The sequence below is a fragment of the Oculina patagonica genome, chromosome 5, assembly GCF_052425735.1.
Source record: "Oculina patagonica isolate OP01 chromosome 5, crgOcupat, whole genome shotgun sequence".
Classification (NCBI taxonomy): domain Eukaryota; kingdom Metazoa; phylum Cnidaria; class Anthozoa; order Scleractinia; family Oculinidae; genus Oculina; species Oculina patagonica.
The window spans coordinates 4,404,465-4,427,834 of NC_135762.1; the positions used below are offsets into that span (position 1 = coordinate 4,404,465).

General features: G+C 37.2%; 4 protein-coding genes across 4 annotated transcripts; 3 read left to right on the forward strand and 1 right to left on the reverse strand.

Annotated features, from left to right (window-relative positions):
- Positions 1 to 22: 22 nt before the first annotated feature.
- LOC144653923 (DNA-directed RNA polymerases I and III subunit RPAC2-like) lies at positions 23 to 2,627 on the forward strand. The gene is made up of 5 exons (XM_078514066.1): positions 23 to 103; positions 204 to 304; positions 1,178 to 1,254; positions 1,604 to 1,683; positions 1,790 to 2,627. The coding sequence occupies exons 1-5, from the start codon at positions 53 to 55 to the stop codon at positions 1,856 to 1,858; spliced, it is 378 nt and encodes a 125-aa protein (XP_078370192.1). The 5' UTR covers positions 23 to 52; the 3' UTR covers positions 1,859 to 2,627.
- Positions 2,628 to 4,010: 1,383 nt separating this feature from the next.
- On the forward strand, positions 4,011 to 6,631 carry LOC144653958 (protein THEM6-like). The gene is made up of 2 exons (XM_078514090.1): positions 4,011 to 4,897; positions 5,725 to 6,631. Exons 1-2 carry the CDS (start codon positions 4,629 to 4,631, stop codon positions 6,134 to 6,136), a joined length of 681 nt encoding a protein of 226 aa, XP_078370216.1. The 5' UTR covers positions 4,011 to 4,628; the 3' UTR covers positions 6,137 to 6,631.
- A 1,262-nt stretch (positions 6,632 to 7,893) lies between these two features.
- Positions 7,894 to 10,506, forward strand: LOC144654907 (ras-related protein Rab-9A-like). The gene has a single exon (XM_078515145.1). The coding sequence runs from the start codon at positions 8,004 to 8,006 to the stop codon at positions 8,619 to 8,621; it is 618 nt and encodes a 205-aa protein (XP_078371271.1). The 5' UTR covers positions 7,894 to 8,003; the 3' UTR covers positions 8,622 to 10,506.
- Positions 10,507 to 15,210: 4,704 nt separating this feature from the next.
- On the reverse strand, positions 15,211 to 23,370 carry LOC144653922 (ubiquitin-like protein 3). Its single transcript, XM_078514065.1, has 5 exons — positions 23,116 to 23,370; positions 18,264 to 18,372; positions 17,233 to 17,319; positions 16,720 to 16,797; positions 15,211 to 16,070 (listed from the first exon to the last, which is right to left on the reverse strand). Exons 1-5 carry the CDS (start codon positions 23,161 to 23,163, stop codon positions 16,015 to 16,017), a joined length of 378 nt encoding a protein of 125 aa, XP_078370191.1. The 5' UTR covers positions 23,164 to 23,370; the 3' UTR covers positions 15,211 to 16,014.

The following is a 23,370-nucleotide window of genomic DNA, read 5'->3' on the forward strand; positions in this document are numbered from 1 at the left end:
CTGGGAACGAGGATTGACCGCTGTCCCATTTGATCGTGTCGATAAATCCAATATGGCGGCCCGCGAGGAAGGAGAGACTGCGAAAGTTCGTCGGTTGGAAGTGGTACGTGGCAATGTTAATTGAATTAAATGCCAAAAAAAATTGAATGTTAGTAATTTTTGGGTTGTTTTCGTTAATTTTTTTCGCCTGTCTTTCATTTAAGATGCCCACAGGTAGCGAAGATGACGAAACATGTGCGACGTTTGTTTTGCACGAAGAGGATCACACTCTTGGAAACTCGCTGAGATATATCATCATGAAAAAGTAGGGAAAGATTTCCGCACAGCCCCCTACATTAATTATGTATGCAACTATTTCATACTATCACTATACATAAACAGCAATCATGAAAAGAACGAATCAGTCAGATATTGTATGCATAATTAATGTAGGGGGCTGTGCAGAAATCTTGCCAAAAGTAGGGCAAGTTTTTATCACGTCATTTGGTTGGGAAGGGGTGGGGGAAAAGGTGAAGTTGCTCTCTGTGTTCGATGCGATGAATGCTGCACACTGCGGGAATGGGCCATTCATTTTGTACATATCCACCGCCTTCCCCCGGGCTCCCCCACCCCACTGCACTCCACGCAGCAACCCCCGTAAACGAGATTTTCTGTAGAGATCTTTTACATGTTTATGACTGGGTTTGGAAGAAAGGTGGCTATTCTCCGGGAGGGAGGGGAGTAAAGAATATTTGGGTTATTTCTAAGGTGGGCGTCCTGTCGGTAATTTGATCTTGTTTTCTTCGGCAAGGGGGGGAGAGGGATTTTGACTTACCACCTCATCTTAGGGGTGGAGATAGGGGGCAGGGTGGCACCCAACTTATGTCTGTGTAGGCTAAGGGGAATATCACCAAGTCCATGTAGGAATTTGTTTGCTGGTGTGTGTATTGGGAGAATAAGGGGTTGGGGATAGCGGTGTGCCTATCAGAGGTGGGCACTGCACCATGATAGCTTTTAAATTTATGCTTACCTTTATTTACAAAGAAGATTCAATATTGGCGGACTAACATTACTGTAAATTTTTTCAACATACTTGTTTTCTTTCAAACAAGGTGAATCTTGACTAAACAAATGAGTGCTGCTATGTCTTAATCTATTCAGAACATTAATGTTAACATACCTTTTCCTTTTGTTGAAGTCCTGATGTCGTATTCTGTGGTTACAGCATTCCACATCCATCAGAAAACAAAATCAATCTTCGGATCCAAACAAATGGTAAGTTTGAGCTGTAAGCGAGTAGTCTTTTAAAAGCTTCTATCATCAAAATTCCCTTCTGCTTTAAGTGGGAGTTTGGGGGGAGGGGGGAGTGAGGGTCAGAATTATAGAGGTTGTTGTATCTACCAATCCACTACATTTTTTGCCAAATCCAGCGATCTGCAAATATTTTTGCTTAAATTTGAATCATTCTGTGAATCTCTTCTTTGAATAAGCAAATATTTTTTTGCCATATTTAAAAATACTGACCAGTAAGTTTAAAGTTTTGGGGATACTTGAAAGGAACAATGTTTTAATGATAATATTGCAATTAGCTTCTTATGCTTATCATTAGATTTGATTTTTCTAGGTACTCCCGCTGTAGATGTGTTGAGAAGAGGTTTATCAGAACTCACTGCAATGTGTGAACACATGCTGGCTACATTTGAGGTTGGGTATTCATGTGTGTAAAAGTCAATCTGGCATGTATGTTTGCAATCTCACAACACCAATAGCATTTTGTTGAAATGTTCTGTTGTACTTTTACTTTGAACAGACAGCAGTTGAGGAACACAAAGAAGCTAAACAAAATGGTGATTTTGACATGTCAGCTGCCGATGATTGATAGATATCAGCAGACTAACATATTGATGGAAAAGTCAAAAGATAGAAATATCGCCAAGAGAGAATTGAAGGGTTGACAAGATAAATTATGTGCTGCAAGAGAGATTGGCTTGAAAAAGAATAAGTCCTTACTGAGTTTGAGAGTACTTAGTGTATTTAAAGTTGGAGAAATGTAGTCTGACTTGCTCAGACATAATGACAAAGGTTGCAGAAAAGCTACCTGCTCATCAAGTTAAAGAGTAGTGAAAGTTCACTGCGGTTTTAACTAATTTCGGCGTAAAAATATATTGTTTCCCTGGGTGGGGAGGGGGAATTTCTGTAAATTTCTGTAAAATTGGATTGAACTTGTAAAGGATGCCAATCTAGGGACTTGCCTCAATCTTTTTTTGAGCCCCTTTACATGGCCGTTTTGGCTTCCCTAAACACCCTAAGTGAGACCAAACACCATAATTTACACCCTACGAAAGATTACAAGCATCCCTGTCCCTCTCATATGAGAATCCCCCCTGGATTGTTTCGTAGAAGCTGATAAGAGCCACAACAAAGCTGCAGTTAGTTTTTCAGGCTGTGGTAGTCATATTTACCGTTGAGAAGGAATGACAGACTGTTTTCTCTTGGACTTGTTCCTGGGGGGAAATAGATACCGGTAGTTTTGTTTTCTCAAGAATGTGAGATAAAGTTGAGGGAAATGTTGAGAGTTGAGACAAGCAGGTGTAAATAGTTTCATAACTATTTTTGTAATAACAAGAGCTCTTAGAGCTTACAACTGCGCTGGTCTCTTTAGCACTTTAGGGGAGCCATGTGGGGGGAACAAAAAATGCGCCGCCCCCCTTATCCCCTTTACCTGCGTCGAACAATGTTGCGACTGACAAACAAGATGGTAGGGAAACACCTTGCGTGACATTTCATGGTTGACTAGTTCCATCCGAAATTAAATATTTTTCTTATATGCTAATGCTGGCCAAATTTAATTCCCACGATCCTGATCCGTGAAACAAAAAAATATTTTAAATCAGCATCCAGTGTTGTCTTGAATTACCGTTGAAAGATTGAATAACCAGCTCCGAAAATGGAATATTGGAACAAATAATTAAATCAAATTTGAGAAAAACACTAGACCTGTGTTTTGCTGAATGGAAATTCCCCGGGGAATTAATTTAGCAATGACGTAACGCTTGCAAGTCAGGGTTTGTCTCAGTGGTTTTCCATCAGATTTCAGAAATCCTCTAGATGACACAGCTCCAAAAAAAATAACGCTAAAAAGTCAAACATTTCACACTTAACATGCTAAGTTTAGACCAGAGGATTTGTTTAGTTTCCGTTTGTGGCAGATTTAAACCTTTTAGAGCATTGCGTGATTCTTGCCGATCAGTGCCTTGTGAAAGTAAAAATTTGCTAACGCTAGCACATTCCAGGACACAAACGTAATGTTAATAAATGTAAATTCTTGCCCGCTAAAGCGTATTTGTTTAAAGCGTGAAATTTTAGTATTTTCTTCGATTCAAACTTTTCAAAATACTTCACACTGAATTTTGTAAGGAAAGATTAATGGCCTCGCAAAGATTTGAAAGGAAGATGATAATAGCTTTGAAAAATTACGTGACTCGAGGTCTAGCCGATCGAAAGTGAAACTTGTCATGTCAGCACATTCTTTTACACCAACGTAATGGTATTTATTCACAGATTCTGGCCCGCTGAAATATATTTTTTCTTTTGACGCATGAAAATTTAGAAATTTCTTTGAGTAAAACGCTTCAAAATCGGATATTTTTGCTAAACATGCTTATTAAGACCAAAGCATTTGAAAATTTCCCATTGGTAAGTTTTTTCTAGCTTTTAAACCTTGCGTGACCCGAGCCCGGCCGAGCGAGGCATCAGTCTGGTCACTGAGAAAAAAAAAAAAACCGCTTGCAGAGCAAGAACTGCGCAGCGCAGTTAATTATAGCAATGGCAACTAAAAAATAAAGAAGAAATAAATAAAAATAAAAAGCATTTGATACACTTTAAACTGTATTGTGTTCAGCACAAGCTTCTTGTTATTGAATTTTATTTTCACAAGCCTGTGCAGCACTCTACTCTGTTTTCACTCCTCAAATTCCCTCAATCCTCCTACTTTCCTTTCCTACTTTTTCCTGTGCTTTACTTTAGAACTGAAAGCAATGAATTTTATAGAAAAAAATCCATCAATGGAAGCCAAAAAGTCTATGAGTCCATCAATGGAATGATAGTCAAGACTTGAGAAAAAAGAAGACACAATCCCGCTTTTCAAAACACAAGAAATTAACAAACAACCACAAATAAAACACACAATGGGTGGTGAATCAGGTCCTTCAAAAAATGCATGTCATGCAGAACTATAGCCATATTTCATGAGTCTTGTCACCTCAAAACTTTTTTGGCAAGAATAAGGAAGTCTTGGACTCAGAAAAGATATCAGTTTTGCTATCTCACAAAGTCTCAATTTTTAATACCATTCGGACACCCCTCACACACTATAGACTGACCTAATTAAAAAGCAAATACATATGAAGCTTTTCAATTTCATCAAATAATTTCATCATTCATCAACTTTATTATAGTGTCAACGTAACGCTTCTACGTGTGGCTCTTCCTCACAGGATATTGGTATTCCTGTGTCGTCCCTTTGATCCTGTGGTCCCTGCGGGCACCCTGTGGTTCGTCCCCAGTCCTCCTTTGCCAAAAAAGCAACGCCTTGCAGAAAATCAGAACCTGAACAATTTTGGAAGGTTTTTGGAACGGTGTAGATAGCCATGGGACGGTCAAAGAATCTAATTTTGGTTTTTCTAGCCATAGTTGTGACAGCAGTGCTGCTAAGGAGACTATTAGGTGTTTACGCTCTTGTAGTCCCGCTTCTTTATATGTTTTTTGACGTGAACTGGAGTTTACGCGTAACATGGATTGTTCTAAAGAAGGTTGTTTTCAGGAGAGGATCAAACCACGATTTCCTGGATGTTTCTGAAACCACCTTCATCGTTCTTCCGTCAGACATGGATCTTAACCTTCACATGAATAACGCTAGGTGAGTTATGGTCATTACAATTAGCTGATTACAAAGGTGAAATCCTAGAGAACTGCTTTCAATTTGTGGTTGTTGAAGTTGTCACTTATGAATAAATAATATGTCATGGGGGTATGTCTTGAAAGGAGTAACTTGAGTTAAAACTGAATTAAAAAGAAAGCGGATAGAAAGCAGAGAATAATGTAGGAAATTTGCAAATCCTAACCAAAATAAATAATAAAGTTTTGTTGTGGACATAATTTAATTAGAATTTTATGTTTATGGCACAAGTTCAATTATTTGATCTCTTCCAAAATATTATAATTATTTGTTTTTGCTGACCTTATTTTCTCTTCTTTAAAGGGATAGAAACTTAGGCATAGGAAATGACCATCAAATTTGTTTAAATAAATAAAATGACCCCTTAAAACAGTGAAGGAACATTAAAATAACACACTAAATGCAAAAGAAGGTACCGATGGGCAAAAGTGTCAAAGATTGAAACGGATTGCGATATGGGTTTTTGAAATATGGTCCGGCAGGAACAGTTTTCAAAGTTAATGTTGTCTGCTTGTAACTTTGAATTATAACGCCCGGGGGACTCATTTGGCTGCCATGAAGCTGTGGCTTTGTCATTTAGAATCACAGAATTAATTTCTTTGTAAACATTTAGTTTCATAGTGAATATTTGGCAAAATTTGATAACATAAAATTAACTAAGCCGTGACACAGTCCCTTTAATGTTGCCCACATTCTAGTTCTTGGTAGCTGAAAACTATCTGATTTTCCTTGCTGCCTTGTCTTGATTACCTTAATGAAACAACTAAATCTTTTCATTTTCACTACAGGTACCTCCGTGAATGTGACTTTGGGAGAATTAACTTTTGGATCACAAGTGGAATGATGCGCGTCTTAAGAAAGAGTAACTGTGGTGTGACAATAGCTGCCTCAACTGTGCGTTATCGCAGATCACTGGAACTCTTTCAAAAAGTAATTCTTAAAACCAGAGTGTTGGCTTGGGACGAAACTGCATTTTATTTAGAGCAGAGATTCACCACAGAAGATGGTTTTGTTTATGCTATTGTTCTAACAAAGAATACAGTAATTCAAGCAAATAAAAAGGAAAGATTTGTCTCACCGGGTGAACTGGTACAACTTCTGAGTGGATGGAATGTGCAAAGTCCTTCGCTATCACATGATTTACATCTCTGGATACAATACAACAGTGCATCAAGTGCAATGATGAAAAATGCTTTGTAAGCATAATCTATATGAGCAGTCATGTGATTGGCTTTCAGCTGAATGTCACCAGTGAACACTAGCTAATGCAATACCAGTCACACAAATAAATATAAAAAGATTTAGTACAATTATTTTATTAAATGAATTATCAACCATATTAAAATTTCCATTGCAGTTAAGATTGGTTTAGTTTTTAAATTTTGGACAGTTCTTTTCATTACTAAAAAGAAACAATAAATTGTATACATTTTGCTTATGCTGCCAAATTTTAATTAATTATTGGTGATAATCACTGTGGTAGGCAACTATTTAGAAATTTATTTCAGCTTTATTTTTTTTTTATTAATAATTTGTCTTGAAGTGTTCAAGTGTACCCATCAGGGTCCAAGAATAAATTATAATTATTATCCTACATGAAGTTAATATATAAACTCAGGTTTGTGAAATAAATTATTAATTAAAAGAAGCATACATAGCATAATCAGTTGTGCTCATTAATTATAATTAGTTTTAGATAACTTATTTTGTGGTTATTTTTAAAAGTAAATTTTTAAAAAAAAACCTTCATTTTGTGTTGAACATATTTCAATTTGTAGTTGCTTTACAAATTCATGTTTGATAAAGTAGTGTATAAATTGAAAAAATTATATTGAGAGAGTGGGAGGGAATTGATACTCGGAGTTGATCATCTTTGACTACAGGCAGATAAATAAAATTGCAAATTTTGCTGAAATTTCAAGCCTTAGTCCTTTGTTGGAGTAAAATGTAAGGGCGGAAATTGAGCCTGGCCCAGATGACCAGAGCAACTCAAAGGAAAAAAAAAGAGGCAAGGAGGTAACCATGAATGGAGGATGAAAACTTATTCTGTTTAGCTGGTGGCGTTTTTGTGCAGTGGCAAAATAATAGCAGTAAGTTCATAACAAGAATTCTAGGAAGCAGTGCTGACATGCAACAAATATGTCATTGACTCGTCAAAAAATTGATATCTTGAAAGCTTGTGGAGGAGGTAGACCCAGTATATATTTATAATTTCCCAATTCCCTACAAAAATTTGCTCTCTCTTGAACCTAGCAGTATTTATCAGTGGCGGATCCACTTGGAAGTGCCGCGGGCCCAGGTCCCCCCTTATTTTTTCGGAAATAGCGCATTTTCTTTGAAGTGCCGGAATTTTCTTCACAGAATTCAATATTCATAGTCAAGCGGACCCCCCCCCCCCCTTAGCTGAAGGTCTGGATCCGCCACTGTTTATTCAGAGGTGGCAGAGCGTTTTGTAATGTGGGGGGCTAAGACTGACCCAGAAATACTCGGCAGGTTTTTGTATTTGGGGCGACTTTTTTTCTGTTCTAGGTCTTCTAGCAATTATTTGTTTTCTGAGCAGTTTCTAGACCAAAGATTTCCAAAGATTCTCTGTTGTTCGAAGGTTGTACAAACGTTTTTGATCATTTTTCAAACTTTTCCAAAGAGAAACCAAGTTTCCTGAAGACTTCCAAGGAAACAAAACAAAACATTGTACATTTTTACTAAAAAACGGTTTATCTTGTATAATTTTCATAAATTTTACATGTAGCCTAAAAAAATTCTTTGAACACGGTATCCTCCCCTCCCCTGAAGAAAAATGCCGGAGAATTTAAGATAAACGTGCTAACGAACCCACCCCTCCGGTTAAATTTACTTTATACGTGCACCTACCCATGCCATCACTAACCTGAGTACGGCCCCAAGGGGGGGGGGGAGGGAGCAAATTCATATCCGCTCTATCACGTGACGCACGGAAGCAAAGGTGACCGTGAAACGCAGTTGGTCAAGTTGGTGTATTTGGTTCAAGATCTTATATCTTTATGATCGATTTATATTATCCATCGATTGTTGTGTAGGAAGGATCAAGATGTCCAGCAAGTCAACGTTTTTAAAAGTTGTTTTACTTGGCGATGGCGGTGTGGGGAAGTCATCGTTGATGAACCGCTTTGTAAGTGGGAAGTTCGACAGTCAGTCGTTTCACACCATCGGTGTGGAGTTCCTAAACAAGGACGTTTCTGTCGAAGGACAATCGTATACCTTACAGATCTGGGATACAGCTGGTCAGGAAAGATTTAAAAGCTTAAGAACACCATTTTATCGGGGATCGGACTTGTGTTTGCTAGTCTATGCCGTGGACGATGTTCAAAGCTTCAAGAACTTGGCAATGTGGCGAAAGGAATTCTTGTATTATGCCGACGTTCGCGAGAAGGACAACTTTCCTTTTATCCTTTTGGGAAATAAAATTGACGTTAACGAGAGGGTTGTATCGCAAGAAGAAGTACATCGCTTTTGCAAGGACATGGGTGGGATACCTTACTACGAAACAAGCGCAAAGGATGCCACGAATGTTGATGTTGCCTTCAATGCAGCAGTGAAAAGGCTGAATGAATTGGAACAGAGCAAAGCAAAAAGTGATTTCAGTGCTACCGAGGGAGTGAATTTATCCAAAGTTCAGAAGAGAGAAACCTCAGGTTGCTGCGAATAATAGTTGACAATTAATTTTTTTTAAATTTTTGTTTAACTTAGGCATGTGTGTGTTACGTTTGATTTCTTGTACCACTGCTGGTAATGTCATTCCATGATTGTACTATAATTAATTCTGGTACAAGATCAAACGCACATACATTGCCTGCTTCACTCTAGGTCTATCACATTGCTGATTCCGCACTTAAACGCAAGTTCATTTAAAGGGATATGCTGGCAGACGCAACGTGGGGAGAGGCCGGTGCCGTGGCGAGGGGAAATTCCTGGGGATGCCACACAGAGACATGGGTGAAATGGGTAAAGGGGTTATGTATGTATGTTATGGGGACATGAACACCCTATGATTGGCTTGTTTCTTGCTGTTGCGTGGATATATGGCATGAATAGCTCATACTAGAAGACAATTATTTTATTTTATTTTTTCAATATACCCCTGGGATGTGTGAGAAGTCACACTCATGACTTTCTTTTTAAAACAAAAAATTATCACACAACGGGACATCCATCATTCTTCTCAGACTTGTCCCTTGTGGGTACAATTTGACCTTTTCATGATCCACACCTCATACATGACTTTTTGTAAAGAAGTTATAACTCACATCAGTATGGCTTGTACTGGTGTAAAAAATTCTTACTATTGGTAATTACGAATTACATTGGAATCCCGATTTTCTCAAATGCTAGATTTGTTGAAACCTCCTGATAACTGGAACCAAAAGTTGTTTCCCTTGGAGGAAAAGAAATACTGTAAAATTCCGGTTATAAGCCCCCCACCCCACGGTTATAGGCCCATCTACCTGGAAACAAAAAATACATCCGATTATAAGCCCCTCTGCATATAAGCCCCCCTCTACCGGATGACAATACTGAACAGGGCTAAATGTTGCATTATTATGTGTTTTTTACTTAAAGACTTATTCGATCAACACTCCCGTGGCTCGTTTCGAAACGTTTTTTCCATTCCATTTATAAGCCCTCCCGGATAAAAGCCCCTCCACTTATAAGCCCACCCAAAACACCTTACGAAGTTGTATAAGCCCAGGGCTTATAACCAGAATTTTACGGTAGCCCTTATGCGTGTTTGCTTATTAGAATTTCCGGTTTCCGTAATCAATAATTTTTACGGGATGGGGGGATTGGCCCCATGCCCAACCCCCAACCTGGAGGACCAGGGTTTTCTGTCAGGGTGTCCTTCCCTTAGCCACAATATCCCGTTATTTGAAAGGCGCCGGATACCCGCCTTTTGCCGTTGTCGCTCAGCTGCAGTACAACTGCATTACCAGGGTTATGACGAGGACATGCGACAGCCGACTTGGTGGCAGAGCCTATGACACGGTGGGCATTTCCTGGCATTTGCGAAGTGCACCTGGTGGCCCCAGTGCACTCCACCAGGGCCCCTTACCACCCTTCAACCCGGCCCTTTGCCCACTTAGGGCTTATGGCCAAAAGTCAAAGTCTTATGCGTGTTTAGGTCAGACTGGCTAGTTTCACCCACCAAGCCTCACTTCTGAAGTGCAGACATGTAAATGTTATCATGAACGAATTCCCAAAGCAGCAAAGATGATAAGAATACCAGGTGAAAACTGCATGAAGGTTAGCCTGAATTTCAGTAAAGGTGGCTGAGGGTTAGAGATAATTTAGTAAACAAGGCTTGGTGGTGAATTTTGAGCATATGACGTTATCATGCGTAAGGTCTATTAAGCTTACAATGAGATACTGACAATAAATAATATCTTTCCGGTAATTTTTAAACTACAGTTCATACCTTTTCTTATATTAGTTGCACTATTTATTAAGTCACCAATTACTAGTGTCCTTTATTAATAACAAGCCATTAATATAATATATGAATAACAAATTACAGTTTTCAAATATTGATTTTTTTTACTGTTTAGTATTTATTAGGGGTTTGTTTTTTTTTTTTTTTTTTTTTTTTTTTTTTTTTTTTAATCATGTCAAGAACAGAAATCGAAATGGTCCCAGTGTTAGTTGTATTTCGACAAATTACTGAGCAAGTAATAACTAGCATTGGCACCATTCGATGCCACATGAACCCAAGTTCATGAATTAACTCATAGTTTGATAATTGTGCTTCAAATGAACTTTCTCTGTTTATGCTAGACTTTGTTTTCAGGAGAACAAGAAAGTTTTAAATTGATTGGTCTGACATATTTTTTGTGAGTTCTCCTTGATCAATGAGCTGTGAATATAATATATAATAATTTAAAATAAATGTAGTTTATTATATATAATTATATTAAAAAAGATTGTCTTAGATTGAACTAACTAGTGTATAACTATCTAATTCTCTAGGTTGATGTTCTAATAATATTAGTTGACATAAGCAGTAATTAAAAGTAACTAAGAAATGCTGAATTATTGTCATTAAGTTGCATGTGGATTGTAAAAATACAAGAAGTAAATGTTGTTCATTTGTTCCTGTTTATATGAATCTCTTCTCTCGTGACTTCCAGATATCATGGAAACTGAATATGGGAATCAGAGTTAGAGAGCAGAGCCACTTGTTCCTGTTACCCAGCTGAGCCTGGGGCACAAGGAACAAGTGGCTCTGGGGTCAAAAATTAACCAATCAAATTTGTTAATTTTTGACAGGTTCACATGTTCATGTGTTTACGGTTGGATGATTTACAATATTTAAATTAAATTTGAATGTTTGAAACGAATAATGCAATCTGTTCGCCGTTAATCAAAACTATTCTGGAATAATTATAAGGCGGCACGCCCTGACTATTTTGACTGTAATGGACCAAACAATACAAAATGTTTTTTTGCAGAATTTGCGTAAAAATAGTCTTGTTCCCAATGGAGAGAAAGTCTATTGTTCTGGTCCACCAACATGGCCTTGGACAGACCTCACGTGAAAACGATCTATTTGTGATAAACCTCTATTAAGCAGGCACTAACCGTTTCCCCCAGGGTGTCTGCTTAATAGGGGTTCGACTGTACTTCTGTGCAAAATTCCATTCCATGCCCAGCCAATTTTGAAATGGAAACCGATTAATGGCCATCTCGGCTTTAATAATACAAGCAGATTTACATTTCCCCTGCTGATGCCAAAATGTTGCATCCATGCTTGATTCTAGCTTCCTGGGCAGATGATCTTTCAGTTCACCATGATGATCTTTCAGTTCATCTTTCCTCTTCCTTGTCGGAAGAGGAAAGATGAAGTAACTAGACCAGAGTAACAGTGTAGGAGGTTAGCTTGATTGTTACTTCCGGAAAGCAAGATAAAAACTGTGATCTTACAAGCCACTGGAATGACATGGTTTTTAAAGGTGAGGTAAAGCCTATACCTGCGGACGCTCACGCCTTGGGCTGAGTTCAGACTGGGAGCTTATCCCTTTATCTGTAGCATTAAGTGACGCTTACGAAGTAATTTCTCACTCCCCCTCGTGATGGGACTACTAACGTCACACTTTCCAAGGTTATAACCTCAAACCAATGCGAGAAATGAAAATTATGCAAAATGAGTAAATCGCCATACTTTCACGACATCGCTGGGCTGGAAGAGAGAAAGCATTGGAAATGAGTAGTGTCTTGCCCAAGAACGCATCCACGCACTGGGACCGGGATATGTCCAGAAGTCTCGGAAAACCCGACCACTTCGGAGAACTCCGGATTTGTCGGATCATCTTCGGAATCATTAGGCACACTCAGGATACATGGCGTTTGACCCAGAAAAAGCTGGTTGGTATATTATTTCTTGGAGCAAGGGCTATAGACCGGAGCTTTCCAGTTTTGAGCATTAGTTATTGAGTATTGTAAACACCTGCCACCACTTGCTGCAAAGAGAGAATATCACTATGCACTAGATAAGGTGTAGTTCCATAAATTATCCATACCTCCCCCATGGAAGGGATTTTTCCTAAGGACCCCCACCCCACCCTTTTGGAAATTCCAATTAATTTTCATACAATCATTTCCTTAACGTTTTTGGCCTTTGAGACCCCTCTCACCCATAGGGATATCCAATCTCTTCTGTGGGGAAGTATGGTCATTTTCTGGAACCACACAATTCACCATACAGGGGATAGCATAGTTTGTCTACTTGTCTACTGGATGACAATTTGCTCAGTGGATCGAGTTATCCACCTTTTGAATGTATGATAAAACAGATCACTATGATGAAACATGACATTTGTTTTACGAATATTACACTTTAATTGTGATGTAAAGAAAAGTTCTTGCGTGTACACACCAAGACTGTTTATTTAGCAATGTATTTACATGGAGTGAATTAACAGCAAGACAAAATAAAGTTATCAATCTTTTTTTTTTAAAAAACTCCACAGTTATACATTATATTTATCTAAGAGATTCCAACCCCTTTTTAAGGAAAATAGGGAGTAGTTTATAGCACCCAAGACTTATACACAAGTGCCAAAATTGCCAGCCTCTTGGGGGTCCTGGGGCATGCTCTCCCAGAACATTTGCCAATTTAGGTTCTCTCAAGTGCCATTTCCTGCACTTTGACAACATTTCTGAGTTATTCTTATCGCAGATATCTTTGGGCTTTTCTTTACTCAGATTGCCAAAAAAATGAAGATAATTTGCCAATTTTTCCCTTGTTTTCAGAATTTCATGATAAATCAGGAAAATTTGATAAAAATCGGGAGAATAGGAGGCAAGACATTAGATCAGGAGGGTTGGAATGTCTGATATTATTCTTACAACTCTAGGCTAAAACATTAAATTTACATTTTGTGAAAAGCACTAAATTAATTATAGACAACCTTTTGCACTGGAAGTTACATGTAAGTTTAACCAATTTTGCATGGCTTAAAATCATGCTCTTTTTTTGCTTCTTGTTTGGCGATATGCCAGGAACAATGGAAATGCTCATAGTCTGCAGGCCTAGACAAATAATTTAGTGCTTTTTACTTAAATCAACAGCATCCAATATCATGATATTTACAGTTCTACAGTTAATGGATCAAATAAGATCAATGATATTTTTGGATAAAAAATTCTTACATTGAAATATTACTAAAAGGCACAGTGTCACAGGCATGATTTAAAGTTACCATAAACCATACCTGGATCAGATTGCACCCAACAATAACAGAATAGTAGAATAATAGACTAGAACATAACTAAATCACTATAAGATTCCAATAACTTAATGGAAGTGGGGTTGACTAACAAAGTAAAGGACAGAGAATGGATTACCATAAATCGGTAACATATTTGTCACATGTGGTTTAGATTCCTCTTGGAATTGTGCAAATTCTTATTTGTGCTACATGGAGTTTGTAATGAGTTTTTGTAATACCGGGTATATTTAATCCATAAAAACACAAATTCTTGTCTTTGTCACAGATATCAGTGAATGCAAGCTGACAGTTCTCCTTTAATAAAGTGGCTGTTCGTTACAGCATGATTTATAAATGTGGCTAATCCTTCCCCATCTAAGACATGCGATGCATGACAGATTGGTTGTATATTGTGTGTAAAATCAAAACAATCTCAAAGAAACCTTACTGAATATCAGTTTTACAGATAGGAGAAAATTTAAACACTATAAAAATAGTAGTGATTGCAGTTTTTCACAAAATGAAAAAAAATTGTAACTAACATTTTTTTAAAGATAATCAATTTGCATCCTTTCCACCAGAAACACAACTGCACACAGCAGAAAGAAAAATATGAATCATTAAAGGCAAATAATGCTGTAAAGGCCCTATTCCACAAAACCAAAATAAACATATACTAGTTATGCAAGGCTTTCGAGTGGTATACTATGGAATATCCGACGAGTCACTTGTATTTTCTCAGTATACACACGAGCCTTTAGGCGAGTGTGTATGCCAAGAAAATACAAGTGACAAGTGGGATATTCCATAGTATACCACGAGAAAGTGTTGTGTAACTATTTTATACCATGTCATAGAAAATACGCTTACTAAATTTCGTCGAGAATACAGTCGCAGCGCACTATGGGAAGGTTAGGTTGAATACCGTCGAATATACAACGGCTTTCCTGTATTCTGATTGGCTGTATTTTCTATGGCATGGTATAAAATATGTTATTAGACATTTTCGAGTCTTGTATCGCTGTATATTTTTACGATTCAAAATGCCAATGATAAGTAAAAATGTACAGGGATTACTTCACATTAAAATGTCCAATAAGAACTTTATTATGCAGTGTTTTCTTTTCTAAAATCTAGACTTCCCACTGTTTTTCAATCTTCCATGCAGTCAGGAGGGCTGGGGGGAGTACAAATATCATGGGATCTATATTACTTGCTTTGCAGGTCATTTGTACTCCACGAGTGACGCAGTGTTTGATGCATAAGTGTAAGACATATATGGTAATTTCTTATTTGTAAAGTATTTTTGATAATCCGTAATACTATTAGAACATTGACTAGGATCAAATTCACTTAATTTAGGATTTTGAAAATTGTATTTGGTTTTTTTTTGTTTTTTTTTTTTTTTTTTTTTTTTTTTTTTTTTTTTTTTTTTTTTTTTTTTGGGTTTTTTTTTTTTTTTTTTTAAAATATAATTTAAAAGCCAAAAAAAAATAGGTTCTATAAGTCACTGTGAATGCATACATGTAGAATTAATGACTAGTGAAAAACAATGGTAGTTTATTTTGCAGACAGGAAAACACATTGTGTAGACATGATCATGAATTCAAAATAAAAATGTTGACCACAAAATCATGGTTACAAAAGGACTACTTATATCATAAATTATTTAAAAAAAAGGGAAAATAGCATTTTTAACAACATTATTGATATCTTACATTTTACTCTGCTTCTAAGTAATGGTTATCAATCTTGTACCTTGAACCCTTGCTTCTTTCTGCTCAAGTTTTACAACATTCAGTGACTCAGAGTTCTGTTGAAGGGGGTTTTGGTTTCCAAAACAATAACAATGGCTTGAAGTAAAACACCAGATGTTATTGACCCACGCTTTTGATAGCTTGGCATACACAATTCAACTGGACTTCTGATTTTTTGGACTTCCAATTGGTACTTTCCAGGGTCACTCATTTTCTGACCACTGATCAAGGAGATCAAGACTCTAGGTACAATAAAGCCTGTTCCAGGTGTTCTGTTAGTTGGGGGGGAGGGCGAAAAACGGCGCCAATTTTTCCATCCACCATTCGTTCAGAATTTGCACTGCTCCCCAGCTAACGGAATGCCTGGAACAGGCTAGGTACAAGATTGTATTGACACTAAGCTTTGTAATGGGCATAAAGTTACTTACATGCATATACACACAGGGTGTTTATTAATTATTAATTAACTAAAAACATTTCAATAATTAAATTGTATAAACGTAAATTGTAAGAAGATCGAAGTGACCGTTTAGAGCAGATAATCTCTATATACTGTATAACATCTTAAAAGTTCAACATTAAGTCAAACAATACTGCAGCAGCAACTCTGTTCACTGGTTTTCTCACGATTTCTTTGACCTGTTGAAAATGTGTAAGTTGAGTTAACATCAGGTTACAAATGCAAATACAGTAGGTACACAGTACCTCAACAAAGTACATAAAAACATTTATACCATGCCATAGAAAATACAGCCAATCAGAATACAGGAAAGCCGTTGTATATTCGACGGTATTCAACCCAACCTTCCCATAGTGCGCTGCGACTGTATTCTTTACGAAATTTAGTAAGCGTATTTTCTATGGCATGGTATAAAATAGTTACACAACACTTTCTCGTGGTATACTATGGAATATCCCACTTGTCACTTGTATTTTCTTGGCATACACACTCGCCTAAAGGCTCGTGTGTATACCGAGAAAATACAAGTGAATCGTGGGATATTCCATATTATACCACTCGAAAGCGTTGCATAACTAGTATGTATCTGACTTTGCATACAAGAACTCTATAGCCCTATTTAGGCCCTGCAGTGGCGTGGGGTCTATTGAAGGTCCACCTAGAGAGGCTTAATGTAGGCAAGAGGTTCACTAGAGGTGGGTAACAGGGGTGTAACTGAGAGCAGGCTACTTGTAAATGTTGAAAGAGTGACGGTGAATATGTCACCAGCTAAAAACCAAGTATTACCAGTCATGCACTGTGTTTGATAGTTATTGATCTCTTTATTACCTTGTGATGCTGGTTCTGGTAAGTTTTCTCTTGCCACGAGATGCATTACACTTCGTTTACCAGTCTCCAAATTAAGAGCTGCAACACACGAAACACTTTTGTTACCAATAGTATATTATTCATTGATAATATTACACTTTATATTCATTTATTGATTAACCTTGTTTGTTTTAACTTATTTTTTTAACTCCTGCAAAGTTTGTGCATGTTTTTAGTATACAAAATTCTAAGACTTACATAAGCCATATATTTTTTTAAATACTCATTTATTTAAAATATTTTTTGCTCAGACTTGATGTAATCAGTGAAATCACATCAGTATATACCGGTATTCATTATTTGCTAGCTAAAAAAAGTATAAGAACTGCTTTATTGGTTGGTCCCCATGCGGCTTTTCAGAGTCAATGCTTTCTCAAACTCCCCAATTTCTTGATCCAATTTTTGTTCTCCTTAGAGGTTGCAGAAATTAAGATTCTACTGTACATGTATTCTCAAATTATTTAGTATACCAACCTCCTAAAGATACATTCCCATGTAAAAACCGACCATGGTAGATAAGTTTTAATATGTTATGGGAACTGACAGCTTCATCCCTCCAATCTGAAAAAGACAAAACACACCATAACCTAAATTTTTAAACCACAACAGGAAATCTTGTCCTCATTGTTGTGATAAACACAATAAATTACAGTTTTACTCCATGCTTTGCCTCAGTTTTTGTCCAACGCTCAGTTTTTGACACCGCTTCCCATAAATAAAATACAGTGTTGGTCACAACTTTGGAGTCAATGTGTGCTAGCCTGAAGGCCTTTTTCAGTGGCCATAGTGATATGCAAACTCTGAAATTCAAAACTAAACCAACGGTTTACACTTTTTGCTGCCGTCAATCATCTTAATAGACCTCTTGGGAAACAGAAGTTCACTCTAACTGGGTCAAAAGGTCAGGTCCGTCGGTTGTGATTGGAAGATTTCGATCAATTTTGTTTGTTTCTGTTTTTCATGGTTCGTTGGCTGTCACCATAAATATGAGTGACGGCAGCACAAAATACAATGATTATCGTCAGTTGGATTTTGAGTTTCAGAGTCTGCATATCACTGAAAACAGCAATAATCTGTCAACAACAAAAAAAAAACATCCAAAATGCTACTTGCTCATCAGGCAAGTGATAGATAACATCCAATAGCCCCGGGCTATCAGATATGACTTTCTTTACATGCTGGTGACAAAAAAAATTATATGTACATAAGCCTTGTATTTTCAAGCTGGAACAGGCGGCCGCTTTTGTGTTGACAGAAGGTAGAAATCCACATGTGGCCGCCTTTTAAGTTAAGAACCCTGATGCTGACCCGAACAATGGATATAAAGGAGACTACACAATGACTGGCTTCAACAAACATCTGACAGATAAACAGGTTTTATATCAACAGTCCATTGTGATCATATTTTTTAATTTTTTCCGCCTATTTGACAAAATATTGACTGGGGTAGTATCCTTTGAGTATCAATTTTTATGACTATAAATTAGAAAGAGTTAGGTACAAACCTTCAGGCCAGTTTTCATAAACATGCCGTGTTATATAATATGCTGTGTCGCTTGGTGAAAATAAAAATTCATGAGTCTTGCCAGAAACTAGAATTAATCGTAGACATATCTGAAAGACAAAAAGAACCAAGCAACATTGCTTGAAACTTCATTTTTACTCACATAGTAATTCACTGTGACAGTTATTTATTTATTTCAGTAATAATATTTACAGTCCCCTGCACTATAACTACATGTAGCCTGCCAATTTGAATTCTTCTCCAAAACTCTTGTCAATTTTAACAAAAAACTAGTGAGCGGCACAGTACAGCAGTAAATCTTGTTGACTGATTTTATTTTCCTCAGACTGGCTTCATCCGGTAACTACAGACTCTATCAGGGAGTTAATTGTTAGAGGGAACTACATAATTTTATACTAAATTGTCACAGTAATGTTACACTAATTACAAGGGTGTAAACAATAAGACACCCACAAGAAATATGTAAAAGATATGACTAGAATCCTGAACTTAAAAATGTGCAATATATATGATGGCACTAGCTACTTATTGCATGCCCACACTCGTTCATCACTTTCAAATCAGGGCTTGAGACTAATGGTAGCCAACTAGCCAAAGGCTACTAAAATTTAGGTTTTGGCTACCAGGTTTAGCATTCCTTCTAGCCATTTGGCTAGAGAAAAACTCGGAAAAGTCAACTGTTCTTGATAGAAATTAATATACCTGACTAGTGAAAAATTACTTTTGGCTGGTAAAATCTGACATGCCACTAGCCAGTAAACCAGTGAGTTTAAATGTTAGTGTCAAGCCCTGCAAATTCAGTCATGTGTCAGTTCTAAAGTATTCTGTTAACACTTAATAGTGTTTCAACAATATTATTATTACCAAGCTTGTATTGCTTAGGATATAATATATTTTAAAATTAACTGTGACAAGATTGGTTTGTATTGACAGTACAGGCTAAAAGTTGATCACAACCACAATAAATTGTCATACTATAACATACCGGTATATATCATAAAATTTGCCTGTAATCTAATAAGAAGATGACTGACTTGATTTCTTTGTGTGCTTATTAATGCGCTACATTGGAATGCCGATTTTTTGAAGCCTTGATTTTTCAAACCTCCCAATTACTCAAATCAATTTAAGCCATTTCCCTTCCCTCAGACAAACACTGTACTTTAAGCCCTGATGTACTGTAATGATTCGACTTAGCGCTCGGGCACTTATTTACTTTTGGCACCTCAAGGGAGGGCGCTTATTCGAGACGGGGGGCTTATTCAGGACAGGGCGCTTATTTAATTTTTTGAGAAACAACCAAATGTATCTAACAATAACAGAAACTGTAACCAGGGTGAGACAAAAATAAAAACGGCAGCTTGCCCTTCGGGCAAGCTGTTATTTTATCTTACTAGCCCGAAGCTCTGAGGAGCTAGCCCGAAGGTAATTTGCATAATTAATTTTATGCAAATTTAAAATTGTTTTTCCTTTGGAGACAATAAATACATAAATATTCAAAAAGAAAAAGAAAATAATCTTACCACAAGAATTAAAACAAACACATAACGATTTTGTGGCAACTAACGTTGCAAATATGAAGGATCCTGAAGGACACATTTCAAGAGACATAATTCATATGCATACATGACGTACCAATGCCTGCAATGCATTTTGGGGCGTTTTCAAAAACAGTCAGCCATTTGCAAGTTTTACGAAGTGATGGAGTACTTTATGGCAAAGCAATACCATGGATTGGAGAACTATGACTTCTTTTCTTATTGTGAATGCTTTAGAAGCAAAGATCTTCCAATATAATTTTCTGAAAAGACACAATTCCTCAGAAAATGGCCGTTACTCATCTTAACAGAGAGAAATATAGTCGCCACGTTCAAGTTTGGCGACTATAAAACCAGGAGTTTTTGTCTCCAAGGATGCAGTGAGTCACATTTTTGAGCCCCAAATTTTTCTCTCTAGTCTAATTTGTCTGATGCACATTTATTTCTGAAGGTTGTCATAAAAAAAACGTTTCTTGCCCGTGTGTTGCTTGCCCGTCGGGCAACCCGTGACCAGAATACGCTAGCCCGACGGATAATTCTACTAGCCCCGGGCTATCGGACAGCACTTTTGTCGCGCCCTGGTAACAGTTAGAAATTGTTAAAAGTTCAGTTACTTCGAAAATAATTGTTCATTTTAGCAGTAAATATATACATGAACTGTACGGTGAACGGTCAGGAGTTTATCTAGTTGGCATCAATGACTTCAGTAGGGGTAGTTATCCACAATAGATGAGGGCGCTAATTAGAATGGGGGCACTTATTGGAATAGGGGCGCTTATTTACAAAAACACATTCGAAGGGGGGCGCTTATTCAAAAGGGGGCGCTTATTGGAAGGAGGGCGCTAAATCGAATCATTACGGTATTACCATTTCCCTAGAAGGTTTGAAAATTTGGGATTCCACTGTATGTTAATAAGGCCATGTTACATGACGCAATTTTTCCTGCAACTTGCAACACAACGTTGCAAGTTACAAAAAAATAGCACATTTACATGTAACACCCCATTTCCGCAACCTGCAATGCAATAAAATGTTGGGTTGCAAGTTGCTGGAACTTTCCCCTACTTTTCAAAATGTTGTGAGACAAGTTGCTGCGTGTAACATGTCTAATGCAACTCGCAATGCAATTTTGTTCGAATTAGCCGATTAGACTTTATCTTTCGCTGCTGGAAGTTGATAAGAATATAATTTTTAATGGCTGCATTGTAAGTTGCAAACAAAAAATTGGTGACAAATGTCACACCCTTGCTACAACTTGCAATGTTTCACAGTCATCATTGTTGCGTTGCAAGTTGCAGGAAAAATGCCTTGTGTAACATGGCCTTTACGATATATCCAGACTTATTATTCAACAGATGCGCGCGCTGCCCATATATGGTCAAAATGTTAACGATATCTGTCATCCGTACATAACAGATATCCTGCGATATTCGTAGGTTGCGAAGATTGGTCCGAAATCTTGTAAAGCGCTGACTAGTTACAGTTTTTCTATGTGCAAAATGTGTTTCGTTGACAATTTGTTGAATAATAAAACAATTATCCTGCTCAATCTTGCGGAATATCGTCTGATTTTAGCCAACTCGGCCTACGGCCTCGTCGGCTAAGTATCAAGCGATATTCCGCGCGATTTCGCAGGATAATTGTTAATTATTTGCTGTGTATAAATTGAATCAAATGAAATCTGCAAATAACACTTTATGAGGCTAAAAGTTGTGAGATGTATCATCCCTGACAAAACCCCATTAATCAAAGTTGTGAAAAATCTCTTCATTTTACAGGAAATGAATTTAAATCAGCTACAAATGTTCAAATCTGTTTAAACCTGAAGATAAACATGGATCTTTGAAGACAATAATTATTATTGACCATAAATAAACTTGAACATTATCTGAGATCAAGAAATCAATAAAATATGGCTCATTAGCCAATGGGCACTTGGTACTATCACAACAATGGGTAGATTTAATAACATTATTCCTTTCAGGATTCTGAAACAATTTTTTTGACTGTGTAGCAACTCAGACAAACAATTCAATTTGGGATCAGACGTGTGAGCTTTCCTTTCTGTTTAATTTGTGCCTATTTTAGCACCTGTACAACAAAACTTGCTAGGTAACAGAACTGTGAAAAAATTCTAGAAGATAACCACCAATTGTGAACTACTGTGGAGACAAATACCAAAAGTAAACATGGGAATGATTCAATTTTCTTTATTACGGATAAATTTTCTTTGTCAACAACGTTGAAACACCGTCTTTATGATTCAACAAGTCAGTCGAATTCCGTATAACATTTCCTTTTACATGTCTATAAACTGGGGATGAAACGACTAATCGCTGTTTTTGTTTGCGGAACCACGGCAAGACATTGCAAAATCAAGATAAAGTTAATTCCCTTTCAGAACTGGAAGTTATGCAGTCGTCGATCTAATATTTTCCACCGTCATCATGAGAAATGGCGTCAATTTTAATTAATGTGACGTTTATCCACCAAACCGTCTAATTTAGATTCGAACGCTGTCAAAAATGCTGTAACGCGCATCTACCAGAAACTAGAACTTTTGTTGACATATATCAAAACCTTTCACTGTAGTTGAGAATTTGAAATCAACAACATCGACAAAACTTTACTTTCAAAAACAAGGCTAAGACTTGTGCTACGAAATCAAGTTCTCACAAGCTATTTCTTGACCCAGCCGAACAGACGAAACCAAAGCAAATAGAACTGTCGAATATCTGGCTATCTTATTTGACAAACAGCGGGATTTTGATTTATTATTCCCAATGAAAGAATACCCCTTCTGAAATTTAGTTTAAAGTTCATCGAATTACCGAGTTTCTCGTTAACGTATTATCAAGGAAGCGACCTTTTATCCCCACCACTTGCGTCTAATCGCTACATACTTCCTAGCACATAGAAACGTTTGCTAACTCCTCACACGTGAGTATAATATTTTGAAAGAGTGGGCTGGCTAAAACAACTTTGTGAGGTTAGAGACAAAGTTGTGTCACCAAGATATCATTTTATGTCCGAAACTGTTTTGATTTCGTATCTAGAATGTGATTTGATTGTCTAATTCCACCGATCTTCGCGAAGTAAACAGTTCTTCCGAGTTATCAGTCAAGGCTGTGATCACTAAAAACAGCTTGCATTCAGAACGAAAAAACAGCCAGTTCTGTTCTTCCGAAGTAAATTACGTTAGTTGTATTCCTAGAAAAACATCTTAGGGTAGATATAAGTAGCATTAAACTATAATCAAGACAGGGAGAGAGCTGAAAATTCAAAAAGTCTCACCTTGTCCTCTGGTATCGCTTTATGTCTTGCAGCAACACCGTCACCCATACTGGGTAACCAGTGTCAAGAATTCTTCAAAGTCACGACCAATGCAGTCCTTAAATTCGTTGAAAATCCCAAGGAAACGACCTTTATAACTTTCCTATAGCAAGGAGAGTAGAATAAGTGCTTTTGTCTTGAATTACATGTCTTCTTCGACCAAATAAATTTCTACTCAGACACTGTAGGCACTTTATCAGCGACGAAAAATATTCC